The sequence below is a fragment of the Petaurus breviceps genome, unplaced genomic scaffold (genome assembly GCF_028583685.1).
Source record: "Petaurus breviceps papuanus isolate PSGF00001 unplaced genomic scaffold, PetGlider_PUasm1.0 164, whole genome shotgun sequence".
Taxonomy (NCBI): Eukaryota; Metazoa; Chordata; class Mammalia; order Diprotodontia; family Petauridae; genus Petaurus; species Petaurus breviceps.
In genome coordinates this window covers 3,988,521-4,005,634 of record NW_027185735.1, presented here as the reverse complement: position 1 = coordinate 4,005,634, position 17,114 = coordinate 3,988,521, and the positions used below count along the sequence as shown (strand labels likewise).

Here is a 17,114-nt window from a genome sequence, read left to right as displayed (position 1 = left end):
ACTCTATTAAGACCAAATTAGAAGCATTTTTAGTTTGGGGAAAGGAATGGTAGTGTGAGAGGTAGCAAAGGGTTAAGTTTCTACAGAACTGCAAGAATTGCTGAAACAAGACTACTAATAAAAAGTACCAGACAGTAGCCTTGGGAAGAGTTGAGGCAAAGAAGTCGAGTTCTCAGTTCCCAGAGAACTCCTAGATAATACCATGTTTCCCCGATAATAAGACACTGTCTTATTAATTTTTTTGGAAAGAAAAACACCAGAGGGCTTATTTTCAGGGGAGGGCTTATGTTGTCCTGCCTCAGCTCTCCTCCGCGGCACTGCTCTCGATGGCGCCAGCAAGCAAATCACTGGGGAAGAACAAGATGACACGCTCACTGCTGCAGCTCTGATTGGATGCAGCTCGGAGTGCGGTGTGCATTTCACCCGGGGGGGGGGGAACGGTGCATACGGAGGGTACCGTAATGTAGCGTGTAGCTCAGGGGTTCACCTTCACTACAGTAGCAATCTCAATAGGGCTTATTTTCGGGGGAGGGCTCATTTTAGAGGAATCTTACACAGTAAGGGGAGGGCTTATTTTCGGGATAGGTCTTATTATCGGGGAAACACGGTACTAAAAATAAAATAATGTAGGATAAAAGGAGCTAGCAGCAGCAGGTGGATTTGACCATCAGAAAGCAGACAGCGGCCTTGGGACACTCAGGCCCAGATAAGGACACATCTAGGTTGGACTAAAGGGGGTTCAGTATTCTGGGGTTGTTACTGCACTTGCTTAGTGGACCTCATGTATTACATATGTGTAATGGGAATGTAAATTTAAAGATCTTCCCTGCCCCTAGGCTAAAGTGCACCTGGAGCCTGGGGTGGGAGGCTTGTTTTTCAGTAGATACTTCTTGATTGGCCAGTGAGTCAATAAGGTTGTTACATTCTCTGAGTCAGGAGAAGGCTATATAAGCCCTGATGTGTAGCTTTGTTCTGGGGCTCACTTTGAGAAGTATTCTGTGATTTGATCAGATGAAACTCTGGAAAGCCATTGTCCAGAGCCCCCCGGCTTTGAAAAACCCAGATGTTGTTTGGTATGGAAGTAATGGCTGGACAGTTTGGAAATCTGTCTACTTGATCTGTTTCTGTCTTGATAATTCTACTTGTATATTCTGAAGTTCGGGGTGCTGACCTTTTTCCCCTGAACTAGGTAAACGATACATATCTGACTGATTAAAGTAAGCTTGTTAACCCATTTTGAGTTGCTTTCCTTTATCAACGCAGATCCAAGAACCTGGGGTGGCAGCCACCCTGAGGACGCTTGGGGTGCTTGCTGCTACAGTATGTTATCTAACAAAATTAGAGCCTCATTAGTAATAATTATGGTAATGGATTGAGATTACTTGGCACTGATTGGTTGGCATTAATAAGAAGATTGTGAGCTTGCCTTACCAACCAATGGTAAGGTGAGACAGTTGAAAGGGTGTGGAATTCCCATGTTAGGGCTTTATAATAATGCTTTTGCCTTCTGTAGTGTGCTTCTCCCTTCTGGCCCTTTGTCAGATTAGAGACACCTTTTCTTGCGAGATCATAATAAACTCCATTCTACTTTCTACCTTAAGCCTCTGAATTTAATTTGGGCAAGAGTCTTTATTGTCCCACATAATATTTATTGAATCTTCAAGCTCTACCGAGAAATGTCCTGCATTAGAACTGAAAAACTGATTTTTCTGACAATTTCCACTCATTTATCCAGAAGTCAGTTATTTGGCAACTTCTATTACTGTAAGTACATTTCATTTGTAGTGATATTTTTCTATTCATATAAATTACCATTTAATTTATTCATCTGCTATATTAATTCTTCAGTTATTACAAATCAATTACAACCAATAAGAATAGGCAATTTTCAAAGAAAGAAATCCAAGCTATCAATAGCCACACAAAAAAATGCTCTAGAAATTAAAGAAATGTGAGTTAAAACAATTCTGAAGTATCACTTTTCACCCATCTAATCAGTTAAGGTGATGACAAAAAAAGGAAAATGACAACTGCTGGATGAGCTGTGGGAAAACATGCACTATTAGAGCTGTGAACCAGTCCAACTGTTCCAGGAAGGAATATGGAACCATGCCCAAAAAGCTATTTGACTATGCATACTCTTTGACTCAGCAGTACTGCTACTAGGTCTATCACCCAAAGATGACAAAGGAAGAGGGAAAGGATAAATATGTTCAAAAATATCTGTAGCAGCTTTTTTGTGGTGGCAAAGAATTAGAAACTAGGAAATTAGAAATTGGGAAATGAATGGCTGAACAAATTGTATATGGATATGATGTACTACTACCATGCATTTAAATATGATGAAGGGGATGGTTTCAGAAAAACCTGGAAAGACTTGAATTAACTAAGGTAACATGAAGTGAGCATACTATAAAATAATTTATACAATAACAATACTGTAAAGATAATTAATTGAAAAACTCTCACCAATTTTAATGAACTATTTCGAAGGATTAATAATCAAACATGCTATTCCACTTTCAGATAGAGCTATAGATCAATCAATCCACATCAAGTGTCTACTATGTATCAGGCATTAAGTACTAGGGATACATAAAGAGGCAAAAGATAGTCCCTGCCCTAAAGCAGATTTCAGCCTAATGGGGGAGACAACATGCAAAGAAATACATACAAAGGAAGGGGCATACAGAATAAATAGGAAATAATTATCAGAGGAAAATAACCACGTATGTGATGACTGACCTTGATACACTTAGCTCTTCTCAGCAATGCAAGGATTTAAGACAACACTAAAAGACATGTTGTAAAATGCTGTCCACATCCAGAGAAAGAACTCTGGAGTCTGAATGCAGATGGAAGCATACTATTTGCTCCCCTTTTCTTTTGTTGTTTTGTTTCTTCTTTCTCATGGTTCCTCCCATTAGTTCTAATTCTTCTTTACATCATGACTAATGTGAAAATATGTTTAATATAAATGTCTAAGTAGAGCCTATCTCAGATTGCAAGCTGTCTTGAGGAAGCGGGAGGAGAGGGTGAAATAGAAAATTCAAAACTAAAAATCTTATAGAAATGAATGCTAAAAAATGAAAATAAAAATAAAATAAATTACATAAAGCATATAAGTACATGTATATAAAATACATATATACATATGTGTGTATATACATATATACACACAGACATTCATATGAAATGTATGTGTACATATATAAAAATTGGGGAAAAAAAGAAATGGCTGTTGGATTTGGCAACTAAGAAATCTTTAGTAACTTTAGAGAGAAACAGTTTTAGTGGCATAATGAGATTGGAAGCCAGCTTGTAAGAGTTAAGAAGTTGAGTGGGAAGAAAGAAAGTTGAGGCAACAATTGTAGAGGGCCTTTTTTCAAGGAGTTTAAAAATTAGCCAACTTCCCTGTATTTTGTTGGCATAATTGATAGTGATAAGGATCTAGTTTTACAAAGTCATTCAATATTACAAAAACAACAATAGCTTCTTTTAGTTTTATTTCCTGTGGGAAAAAATGAAATAAAGCAAATCTTTCTTATGTGTCCTAGGGATATGGAACAAATCAGGTCATAAGAATATTTCCAGTTATTTTTGGAAAATTTGAACATTACAGTAGGCCATGCTACTTGGAATGCAGAAACCAATAAATTAGGATTTCTAAGATGTATATCTCCAAGTCTTCCAAAAATTGGTGAAAGCATCAATGATAGGCACACATCTATAAGTGAATATATACGTTAGGACTCTCCACTTTATTCTTCTATTTTTTTCCAGGAAAAAGAAATGACTAAAATTAAGAAGGAACAAGAGGATAGAGTGGGAGAGTTTGCCATTTGAAAAAGAAAACAGCTTTACCAAAAAACTACTTTATAGAACTAGAAAAAATGGTAACAAAATTCATTTGGAAGAATAAACGGTCCAGAATATCAAGGGAATTAATGATAAGAAATGCTAGGGAAGATGGACTAGCTATACCAGATTTCAATCTGTATTATAAAGCAGCAGTCATCAAAACTACTTGGTACTGGCTGAGGAATAGAGGAGTGGATCAATGGAACAGATTAGGCACACGAGATTCAGAAGTCAATGACTATAGTAATCTATTGTTTGATAAGCCCCCAGACCCTGGTTTTTGGGATAAGAACTCACTATTTGACAAAAACTGCTGGGAAAACTGGAATATAGTATGGCAGAAACTGGACATAGACCATTATCTAACACCATATACCAAAGTCAAGTCTAAATGGGTGCATGATCTAGGTATAAAGGTTAACACTGTAAGCAGTCTCCTAAAACAAGGAATAGTTTACCTATCAGACTTGTGCAGAGGGAAAGACTTTATGACTAAACAAGAATTAGAGAACATTATAAAATATAAAATGGATAATTTTGACTACATGAAATTGAAAAGCTTCTGTACAAACAAAGCCAATGTAACCAAGATTAAGAGGGAGGTGGGAAATTGGGCAAGAATCTTTACAACCTATATCTCTGACAAAGGACTCATTTCTAAAATATACAGAGAATTGAGTTAAATTTATAAGAACACAAGTCATTCCCCAATTGATAAATGGTCAAAGGATATGAACAGGCATTTTTCAGAGAAAGAAATTAAAGATGTCTATAAGCACATGAAGAAATGCTCTAATTCACTATTGATTAGAGAAATGCAAATCAAAACAACTCTGAGCTACCACATCTCACCAGTCAGATTGGCTAAGATGACAAAACAGGAAAATGACAAATGCTGGAGAGGATGTGGGCAAATTGGAACACTAATGCATTGCTGGTGGAGTTGTGAACTGATCCAGCCTTTCTGGAGAGCAATCTGGAATTATACACAAAGGGCTATAAATACTTTCATACCCTTTGATCCAGCAATACCACTCCTGGGGTTATATCCCAAAGAGATCATAGAAATGGGAGAAAGACCCATATGTACAAAAATGTTTATAGCAGCTCTTTTTGTGGTAGTAAAGAATTGGAAATTAAGGGGGTGCCCATCAATTGGGGAGTGGCTGAACAAGTTGTGGTATATGCATGTTATGGAATATTATTGTGCTATAAGAAACGAGGAGATGGTCTTCATATTTACCCTGGAGAGGCTTATACAAACTGATGCTGAGAGAGAAGAGCAGAACCAGGAGAAATGTGTACACAATTACAGACACAACGTATGTGTGATGACCAACTTTGATAGACTGGACTCTTCTCAGCAATGCAGTGATATAAGTCAATCCCAAAAGACTCATGATGGAGAGAAATATGTGCATCCAGAGAAAGAACTAGAAAGAACTAAGTTTATATCCAGGTGGAAGCAAAATACCTGATCTTTTTCCTTCTCTTATTTGGTTTTATGTCCTCTTTACCATTTTTCATTCCAGCTGGTACAATCCGTCCTTATAACCTGACGAATGTATAATGTAAAAGTATTTACAGATCCTATAACTGACTATAAGCCGCCATGGGGGGAGAGGAGAGAGGGAGACAAAATGTGAAACTCAAGGAATTGTGGAATTGAATCCTGTAAACTAAAAGGAAACAAACAAATTAACAAAAATAAATAAATTAAAAAAAAAAAAGAAAAAGATAACAACTCAGGAGATTGAGGTGGTAACCTAATGAAAGATAATGGCTGTTACATGGAAGGCTGACTGAATAGTGAAGTCTGTAAAGGAATTTGGATTTGTAGTTTGGTTTTTAAAGCCCTTCGGAACCTGGTCCTTTCCTACTTTTTCTTCTTATATTATTCCCCTCCATGTACTCTACCAGTGACACTAGCCTCTTTGCTGTTACAAACATGAGAAAGAGATTTCATCTCCTAACTGTGCATTTCTACTAGCTGCCCTCCATTCCTAAAATGTCTTCCCTCTTCATTTCTGTCTCCCAGTTTCCCTGGCTTCCTTTAAGTCTCAGCTAAAATCCTACCTTTGGGGCAGCTAGGTGGCGCAGTGAGTAGAGTGTTGGCCCCAGAGTCAGCAGGACCCGAATTCGGTTCCAGCCTTAGACACTTAACACCCACACAAAAATACTAGCCGTGTAACCTTGGGCAAGTTACTTAACCCCAACTGCCCTCCAAAAAGCAAAATAAATAAATAAATAAAATCCTACCTTCTGCAAGACTCCTCTCTTGCTAGTGGTTTTCCTTTGAGATTACCTTCAATATGGATATATCTTATTTGTACATAGTTATTTACATGGTATTTCATGTCAATTAGACTGTGGGGTCCTTGAAAACAGGTATTTTTTTGCCTTTGTTATTTCTGGTAATCTGAGCACTTAGTACAATGCCTGGCATGCACCTAGTAGGTCCTTAATAAATGTTGATTTGATTTGTTTCCTTTTCTTTAAGGGTATTACCCAAGGACTCTGAAGCACTTGTGAGGAATACAAGCTGGGGAGGAAATACATGCTGGCCTTTGTTTTATTTTCTCTCTACCTATTCTCCTCTTATTCTTGGCTTCATTTCTTTTCTCTTTCACTCTCCCTTTATTAGCTATAATGTGAAACTGACATATTAATGCATCAAAATGCAAAAGAAAAGCATATTTCTTCTTTGTTTTAACTTTATTTTGGCTGGACCTGTGATTTCATTGGTATAGGGTACTCCAATGAAACTCTTACCTACTATGATCAGTCCAAAGATCAGTCCAGAGTGCTAACGTAGCCTGGGGGCACTAAGAGGATAAGTGATTTGCCCAAGATCACACAGTCAGTAAGGCTGGACTTAACCTCATCTTCCCACTATGCAAAACTTTAGAAAATAAACAAGCTGAAGATCAGTATTTTTATTACCAAAGGAGAGATTCTACTAAAATTAGTTATAAAGCTACTTTTTACTTGTAACTTGCAGTTGGATTGGTTTCTATGGTCAGTGATATGCTATTTTCCTAATATATGGAAAACTGGATGTTTCAACTAATTGTAACAATAGCAGTGCATGTTTATGTTGTGCTTTGAATTTTACAAAGAGTTTTCTTCATAACAACCCTGTTGGAGTAAGTAGTTTATGAATTACTGTAACTATTTTACACATAGTAATTGAGGCTCTGAAAGGTGACTTGCCAGGATCACACTGCTAATAATCTAATGCAGGATTTGAAGTCAAATGTCCTAGCTCCAAGTCCAGCATTCATTCCATTATGCCAAGAGACAAGTAGTTTGTCACAAGTCCCTTGAACTGTTTTTTATGTAGGTAAATGGCTAGCCTCTAGACAAAAAACTCTTTACAATTTTCACTCAAAACTGATTTACCTCCATACTTAAACTTTGTATTAATTTTTCCACCTTAATTTCCTTTCATCTAAATCTCCTCTAAACTATCCCTTCCCTTACTTAAAAGTTCAAAACCTACCTCCTCCTTAAAACCCTCTCAGACTAATCCGTATTATATTCTCTCTACACATTCTCTGAAACACATATGTATTAATTATATATCATTCAAATTTAGGTTATTTTATATTTATACTATTCAGGTGTTCACAGCCTAATTGAAGGAAGGGATCAGAAATAAAGTTTCTACTTTCAGGAAAAAATGTAAGAATCACTACTCTCTATATTTCCCTACAAATTCCAACTCAAATATTTCTCCTTTTTTCCTTCTTCTTTTGCTCTGTAGCACTCTCCCATCCCCTCCCCTACACCTAAGCCCTCTTGTCTTCTTACAACCATATGCCTGTAGCCTTGCCTCCAAATTTCCTTGTTCTGAGGGGTTAAGATAAGGTAGGAGGATGGTGATGGCTTCAAAATCTTCCTAAAATAGTCCTTTTAATCATTTAACTCCCACTTTAAAAAATGTAATGATTTCCCATGGTCTACACTATAAAATCTAAACTGCTTAGCCAACCATTCAAGGCTTTTCACAATCTGGTCCCAACTTTACTGTTTTGCTTCATCTTCCACTATACAAACACTATACTCTAGCCAGACTAGAAAATAAACACCTTGCAATTTCCTGTCTTTGTGTCATATGCTAAGGTTATTCTGCCACCTTGGATGCCTCTCTCTTCTCTCTACCCATTCATCAGCATCTGTCTCAGATTCCATTTCTGACATGGTCCCTGATACTAGTAACTGATTTTGCCCTCCTTTGAACTCCTTTTTGTCTATATATATTACTTCTCTGGTCCATAATATAAGTAGCTATATGGTGCAATAGATAGAAGGCTAGACTTCCTCTCAAGCCAGGAAGACCTGAGTTCAATTCTGGCCTTTGATGCTTATCAGCTGTGAGACTATGGACAAGTCACTTAAGTGCTCTGTCTCAGTTTTCTCATTTGGAAAATGGGGATAATAATAGCACCTAACTCCCAGGGCTGTGAAGATAAAATGAGATAATATCAGTAAAGCCCTCTGCAAACCTTAAAGTCAGTTATTTATTATTCTTTTATTTTAGTTAATTTTTCATGTGTTCCAGCACCATCCTCCAAATAAGGGAAGCTCCTTAAAAACAGAGATTGAATTGAACTCATTTAATTTACTATTTGTATAAACTTAAATCTGAGCTACAATTTCCTAATCTATATAATGGTAATTATATTTTATGAGAAAGGTGTTACATGTGAGCTATTACTTTTATAATTTTTCCTTGTATACCAGTCTCATCACTCCAACTAGATTATAAGCTTCTCCAAGAACCATATTAGCCACAATACCTTCACCATGGTATGTATTCAATTATCTGTCAATGATAAAAAAGAAATAAACCTCTGCCGTCTAATTTAATCCTGTTGTACCTAATCCCTTGCTGGTTTGCATGTATTATTCCTACACATGCTTTTCTCCTCCAAATGACTTGAGTAAAATAATCCCAGGACACAGAGCTACATAATATTTCTCTTTTGCTCCTAAAATATACACTCTGGATTGGAACATGGTGAGTGAGACCAGTAGATCAGGTAGCAGTGGAATGCACTTCAGTAAGAGAAGGGATGCAGGTAAGAAAAGATGGAAGGCCAAAGAAAAGGCTCTGTGCCTTTACTGTATCTGTGAGTACAGGATCATATATTTAGAGTTGGAAGAGACAAGAGGTCAACTAGTCCTCTCCTTTTCTTTTTTTTTTTTTTTTGCTTTTTGGAGGGCAATTAGGGTTAAGTGACTTGCCCAAGGTCACATGGCTAGTTTTTGTGTTAAGTGTCTGAGGCCACATTTGAACTCAGGTCCTCCTGACTCCAGGGCTGGTGCTCTATTCACTGCGCCACCTAGCCTCCCCTCCCTCCTTTTCTAAATGAGGAAATCAAAGCCCTGAGAAGTTAAGTGATTTTTGCCTAATGTCTTTATTGTTGTCTACAACTTTCTTTATATCTTGAACATCACCTAGTAAAATGTTTCCTCCCCCTGCCATAAAGAATATTGAATCATAATGAGAATAAAAATAATCAAATGATTTTTATTATATGGTCTCCCACATATTATATAATATTTAGGCAATTAAGCATCTGCTGACATCTCTAGAACATACGTTAAATAAAACTAGGCCTAAGGAAAAAATTTTAAAAATGGCCTTAATTTAATAAATTCTAAGATGAATAGTCTTCATGCTAATTTTTTAAAAGGAAAATGTGTCTATTGAATAACTCAGACATCTGCTACAGACAAAAATGTTTAGTACTGCAGTAGTGTTTTATTTATCTAGATAAGTGAAAAGAGAAAGAATGAGCAAGACTAAAAAAAGGATTTTTTAAAATATCGATGAAAATTGTGTGCTGCTGAAGTTTTAGTTATTTTAAGGTTTACTGAACACTTTTCAAGTATGCACTAAAATTAATCATACTTTTTACCATGTTAATTTTGCAAATAGCATGTACCAAGAAAGAAAAATTCACCAATGGACTGAAAATAAAACTCAGACAGATTAAGAAATATCACAAAAATCAGCTCCATAACTTTCACTTTTCCCTCAAAGTCTTACCTGATCCAGGCGTGATTAGTGGTCCCTCTAATTCAAGTGCCTCATCTTCAGACTGGTCATCTTGTTTTTTCTTTTTTTTCTTTGTTGGATCTCTAGGTTTTTTCAAGAGAGACAGTTCTTCAGGATGTCTGATATCTAGTAAGAAAAATATAAATTAAAATTCTTCACTAGAATAAGTGAAAGTTTAATTTAGAAGTTTAATAAAGTTATCTTTTATTAGACTGTATCAAGACAAAAAAGGTATTTTTGCCTTAAAAAGTTACACAAAATTTCCTATTCTGATTTTCCACAGATTAGTTATAACACATACACTTTTAATAAATCATGTGTTGAAAAGAATTAGTTGCAGAGTTGTCAACTTGAATTGGTAGGAGTTTCCATATTCTGTAATTCTGGTTAGATTAAATTAAGTTAAATCAGCACCTGTGTTGTGTTTTTCATGCCCATCTTTCAGCAGGAGAGGCAGAAAAGAAAATAAAAAGATCTAAATAAACAGAATTCTTAGTGGGTTGTAGCAATGCCTTTAGTCAAAGTATAGGTGAGTATGGCATTTCAGCATCTGTGATGTTCTATATAATTGTATATGTTTCTGAACTATTGACCTAAAGTTTATAATTTTAAGCCTTTAGTTACCCAGACTTCCCATTTGAGATGCAGTCCAGTTCCATATAAACCACCAGAATCTCATAGGCTTCTCCTACCTCCTCTCTTCATCTCAAAACCCCTATAAATCATCCTTTATATAGATCTAGCTCCAGACTCTTTTCTGAGCTTTAACTTTGTATCACCAACTACCTAGCAGACATCTCAAACGCCATGTGGCCAAAACTGATCTCATTAAGTTTCCCCTTAAACTTACACTTCTTCCAAAGTTCTCCATTTTTGTTGAAGGCATTATGATTCCTCCAAGCTTTCAAATCTGTAACTTTGGCATTCATTGGGACCACTTGTTTTGTCATAATTCATCTATCCAAGTGGTTGCCAAACCTTGCTTCTACCTCTATGATATCCTACTAAATCAACCCTTCTATCTATACTCAGCTATCACTTTAGTGACAGGCCCCCATCAACATCCTCCACATTGCTTGGCTAAGTTGTCTTTCTTAATATCTCTGATCTTTCCCACACTAAATAAATTCCAGAGACTTATTACCTCTAGAGTCTAATATAAACTCCTCTTTTTAATTTTTAAAACCTTTCACAACTTGGTTCCACTCTATTTCTCCAACATCACTGGACGAGTCCCCCCACTACACTGTGAGATTCAACCAAACTGGTCTCTCTGTTCTTCACACATGGTATTCCATTTTTCATCTCTGTCTCAGCACTGGCTGTCTCCCATGCTGTGAATGAACTCCTTTTTTACCTCAGCCACAAAGAATCCCTCTCTTCTTTCAAAATATAACTCAAGTATCACCTTCCACATGAAGCCTTTCCTGATCCACCAAATAAGTGTCCCTTTCCTCTCAAGCTATTGTGCATTTATTTTTTAATATATTTTCATTTGTTATGTAAATACTTTACACATATTCTGCATATACTAACATACATACTTGTGGTCTTTCTCATTAGAATATGTCTTGTAATGGCAAGCAAAGGAGTACTTAGCACTTTGTTTCATTTCAAGTGTCTTTGAATCTTGCCCATGATTATATCAAGTCTTTGTTGGAAACAGTACCTGTAAAGCCCACAGTGGGAGGGACTTGCCAAAGACTGGAACAGGAAGGCCATAAGAGGTGGGCAGAACAGGGAGGAAGCATGGCTGTGCCGGCCAGCACTGTCTTTGTTGATGTTACTTTGTCAGATCTGTCTACTGACAGAGGACATTGTTGTTGTTACAAAAGCTCTGGGACTTTACTGCTGGTTCAGAAGCCTTGAAAGAGGATTTTCTTGTTGTCTGTTTACAGAAATCCTGGAGGAGGGTTTTACTGATGTTTTCAGAGGTCCTGGGAGTATACTGATGATTCGTGTTGATTTCTCAGACCTGGTTTGTGAGTCTGTGTTGATTTCACAGGCAGAAAGTGAATTGATGATGGTGTGGGTAATGTGTATGAATGTCTCTGTGACTCTGTTAAATTTTGTTTTTCCAGAAACAGAAACTTCGAAGGGCTTGAGGTGGACTGGTCACTGTTAAGATTCTATATGGAATGGGAACTGGATGAGGAGCTGAGAGATGTCTACTTGTGAATCCAGGTGATGGTTGGATGAATTCAGGCAAGAGCTGAGACAATGGAAGAGGAATCATGAAATCTGAGAGTCATCCTTGAAGTCAAGCTGAAAGGACTTTTCCTTGGATACTTAGTGCTGACTGACAAGATCATGACTTACTCTGTCCTAGGGTGGGAGAACTTTGTACTTTGTACCTCTTAAGGATGACTGAGTCAAGGATGATTGGAAGCTAGTCTCCAATCAAGAAGAAGGAAGACTTGGGGTGGCAAGGTGGTGCAGTGAATAGAGCACTGGGCCTGGAGTCAGGAGGACCCGAGTTCAAATTTGACCTCAGACACTTAACATTTACTAGCCATGTGACCTTGGGCAAGTCACTTAAACCCAATTGCCCTGCCCTCTCCAAAAAGCAAAAAAAAAAAAAAAGACTTCCTGACTGACAAGATTAAGACAATGTGACCTAGGAGTGGGAGACATTTGTATCTTGTATCCTGAATGATATCTTTTGTTTAAGAATAAGTAGCCACTTTAATGCTAAGTTGTTTTGTTCCGTCATTGTGAATGCTGTACTTTGGTTTCTATGAATGTTTTGCTTTAGTTTACTGCTGAATAAACAGAGTTTACTATACTATGTGACCAGAACCTTAGACCTATTCACACCAGCAGTCCTCTGGAGAACAGCTTGTGCTTGGCTTTACAGGTCTTTACAGGTAGAGATGGCTTCATTCTCTATATCTGTAAACCCAGTACAAAACAGCACAGGGCACATAGCAGGCACTTAATAAATGCTACCTGATTGACTGACAGAAAGGGATGTTGGTATAGTTGATAAATCTGATTTGGATTTAGGAGGCACAGGTTTGAAATCCCATCTTCTTAGCTGAGTGATCAAATACAACTCAACCATTTAGAAATTAAATTTCCTCATCTGTAAAGCTGGCATAATAACACTTGTCCTACCTGCCTCGCAGAGTTGTTTCAGGAAAGTACCATGCAAGCTTTTATAGCACTAAGTAAATATGAATTACTATCATAAGACAAGATTCAGAGGGCTTGACACAAATTGACAAACCCACAGTCAATGTTACCATTAGATTCATAAAGCCATTCATCTAGGGCAAGAAAGGACCTCTGAGATCATCATCTAGTCCAATCTTCCCATTTTACAGATAAGGAAAAAGTCTGAGACTATGAAAGACTTGCCCATGTCACACAGAGAGGCAGCTAGATGGTACAGTGGATAGAGTTTAGGCTTTAGAGTCAGGAAAACATCTTCCTGAGTTCAAATCTAGCCTAAGACACTTAATAGCTGTGTGACCCTGGGAAAATCATGTATAAACCCTGTTTACCTCAGATTCTTCATCTGTAAAATGAAATGGAGAAAAACAGCCGACAAGGAAAAACACTGAAGTAAATTTAGGTTATCTGAATGGAAGTTTTACAATTCAAACCCAAATTTCACATACCAAGAAATGACTCCTATCCCAGAACCTGGGTTTACAGGATTAACCGTGTGCTTATTTAACTCATAGTTGATGAGAGGCATAACTCATTTGTCAAAAGATGGAAGTACACCACTGCATTCAAGGAAATAGGATTTAAATGTATCCCAGAAGGCTTTGTCCAGAATGGTAATGGATACCTCAAGTTCCATTCTCTTGTATGTATTGGATATTTTATCTCTGTGGAGCAGAGAGACTTCTGTATCAAAAGTGCATAATGGCAACATAATGGCAACATGTAGTATATTTTGTTTAGAATACTTTCTCCTCCTCTTATCTGGGAACATCTCTTTGAAAATGCAATGCATGTTAGCTATGATTATTAGCAGAAAAATATTCTCTCTGCAAAACTCCCTCTTACACACAGGATTTTAGAAAGGCATTCTTCAACAAGTGAATATTTAGTTCCTGAATAGTAATTTCTTAATATTTTCAAAGAATGTAGATATTGAATTTGAAAAAAAATTCTGAATTTGAAGATTAAACATCTTTATGTGAGATTTATAAAAAATCCTATTTTATGAAGGTACTTTTATGCAAATTTGGTGCCTTTCCACAAAACTTTTCAACTTCTTTCCATTAACTAAACTTTTGTTTTATTGATGTTTTCTTTTTAAAAAAAATATTGTCACTTTCTAATGATTCTCGTGTACAAAGAACCATACTTCTTAAGGAAACAGAGTTTAACAAAATGAATCTATATACTGGCTAAACCTGAAAATGTATGACTCCATTCAAAAAGGACTTTGAAAATCAAGTAAGAGAGGCAGAGAAAAAATTGGGAAGAAAAAGAGATCCAAAAAGCCTATGAGGAAAAGAATGCCTTAAAATTCATATTGGCCAAATAGAATAGGAGATCCAAAAGCTCAGTGAAGAAAATAATTCCTTAAAAATTAGAACAGAGGATCAAGGCCAGGACGCCTACACCAAGGCGCACAGACTGAGGCCAGGAAGCCGATGCCACGCAGACCGAGGCCCAGACAAGGCCTGATCAACGTGGAGGCAAGTTGACCCACCAACCACAAGGGTCACTGCCAGGCCTATCACTGAGGGGCTGAGACTGTACGCAGCAAGGTAAGAATCAAATGCAGGGCTTCTGGCAGGGATAGCAAGTACTCCTGGGTCTACCATCCACAGCCCAGAAATTTAAAAAGCCCCTGTCTGGACCTCCAGGGACCAGGATAGCAGAGTGAAACCCGGCTGCTCCAATCGAACACTCTGAACCTGAAAACATACTAATTATTACCCCAGGACAGTAAAGGCTAGGAAACCCTAGAGGAAGAGCATGACTAGGACCCTGCCTTAAAATGGATAAAAAGCAGACTACAAAGACTCTGGAGTCCTACTATCATGAGAGGGAGGAACCAAATTCAGAGGGAGACTGTTGACTCCACACCCACAGCTGAAGTCTCAACAGAGAACTGGTCTGAAGCACAGAAAGCATTCCTAGATGAGCTCAAAAGGAACTTTGAAAACCAAATGAGAGACATAGAAGACAAAATGAATAATTCTTTTAAAATCAAAATTGCAAAATTAGAAAAACATTACAATGAAGAAAACAGCTCCTTAAAAAGAAAAATGTGTGATATGGAAAAGGAGCTCCAAAAACTAACCGAGGAAAATAATTTGCTAAAAACTAGAATCAACCAAATTGAAGCAAATAACACTATGAGGAACCAAGAATGAGTCAAAGAAAACATCAAGAATGAAAAATTAGAAAAAGAGGTAAAACATCTCAATGGAAAAATAACTGACCTGGAAAACAGATCCAGGAAAGATAATCTGAGAATCATATGCCTACCAGAAAATCATGATGAAAAAATGAGCATGGACAACATTTTCCAAGTGTTCATCAAGGAAAACTGCCCTGAGATACTAGAACCTGAGGGTAACACAGAAACTGAGAGAATCCACCAGTCACCTCCTGAAAGAGATCCCAAATTCAAAAGTCCATGAAATGTTGTGGCCAAACTCCAGAACTAGCAGGTAAAGCAGAAAATACTTCAAGCCGCCAGAAAAAACAATTCAAATATCACAGAACCACAGTGAGGATCGCACAGGATTTGGCAGCCTCTATACTGAAAGACTGGAGGAAATAGAATACAATTTTTCACAAGGCAAAAGAGCTCGGCTTACAACCAAGGATCACCTACCCAGTGAAACTGAACATATTCTTCCAGGCAAGGAGATGGTCATTCAATGATATAATAGTTATCCAGACCTTCCTGATGAAAAAGCCAGAGCTCAATGGAAAATTCAACCTCCAATTATGAGATGCAAGACAAACATAAAAGGTAAACAAGGAAAACACACATGCACACACACACACACACACACACACCCTATTATTTAATAAGAACAAACTGCTTATAGACAAGTAGAGGATATGAGTATAAATTACACAAAATGACGATAAAAATAAACCTTATTAAGGGCTACAAAGGGATTGCAATGGAAGAAGAGGAAAGAATGAAGTAGAAAAGGGTAAATTATACCACACAAAGAGGCATAAAAACAATATAGCAGAGGGAAAGAAGGGAGGGAGATGAGTGTTATATGAGCTTTTCCTTCATTGGTTCTGGTGCAAGGAGGGAATAACACAACCAGTTAAGCATAGGACTCTATCGAAGAGAGCCACGAAATGTATCATAATAGAGGGAAAGAGGGGAGGGAAAGGAGCTTTGCATGAGATTTATTCCTGTCACTCTTGGGGGAAAGAAGAAATACCCTACAGGCAGTAGGAGGAGAGAATGGCTAAGAAAGGTGGGGGGGGGGGGGGGGGGGGGGGGGGGGGATTTAGAAGGAAGGGAAGAAGCAAGAGGCAAGAGGAGGAAAAGGGAGGGGGGCTGATAAGCAGGGAATACTGAGGGAGGCGGTGGTCAAAAGGAAAACTCTTAAGGAGGGGAAGGGAAAAGGGGAGAAAAATATAAGCATAAACAGGAGAGGGAATAGGATGGAGGGAAAGAGACAGATAGTAATCATAACTGTGAATGTGAATGGGATGAACTCTCCCATAAAACAGAGGCAGATAGCAGAATGGATTAAAAACCATAATCCTACAATATGCTGTTTACAAGAAACACATCAGAAACAGAGGGATATGTACAGGGTAAAGGTAAAACACTGGAGTAAAATATATCATGCCTCAGCTAAAGTAAAAAAAGCAGGGGTAGCAATCCTTATCTTAGATAAAGCAAAAGCAAAAATTGATCTAATTAAAAGAGATAAGGAAGGAAACTAGATCCTGCTAAAAGGCACTATTGAGAACGAAGCAATATCATCACTTAATATTTATGCACCAAGTGGGATAGCATCCAAATTCCTAGAGAAGGTAAGGGAATTAGAGGAAGAAATAGATAGCAAAACTATACTAGTGGGGGACTGTGATAGTAATGGCAATTAAAGATTCCCCTGTATTGGCTTGGTTTTCAAACTGATTGTGTTAAAACCCAGAGCTTGTTAATCCCACCTGTGGGATGGACTTTTTGATGTGAAAAGAAAGTCCTGAACTGGGAGGAGCTGGTGAC

The 17,114-nt window shown here is 37.5% G+C and overlaps 1 protein-coding gene across 9 annotated transcripts in view; it reads right to left on the bottom strand.

Annotated features, from left to right (window-relative positions):
• The window catches only part of FERMT2 (FERM domain containing kindlin 2), a 168,626-nt gene that overhangs the window by 96,693 nt on the left and 54,819 nt on the right, over positions 1–17,114 (bottom strand). For all 9 annotated transcript variants that reach the window (XM_069082214.1, XM_069082215.1, XM_069082219.1 and 6 more), the window contains one exon: positions 9,920–10,054. In XM_069082214.1, the coding sequence (XP_068938315.1) occupies positions 9,920–10,054 (135 nt within the window). The remainder of the gene's footprint in view (positions 1–9,919; positions 10,055–17,114) is intronic.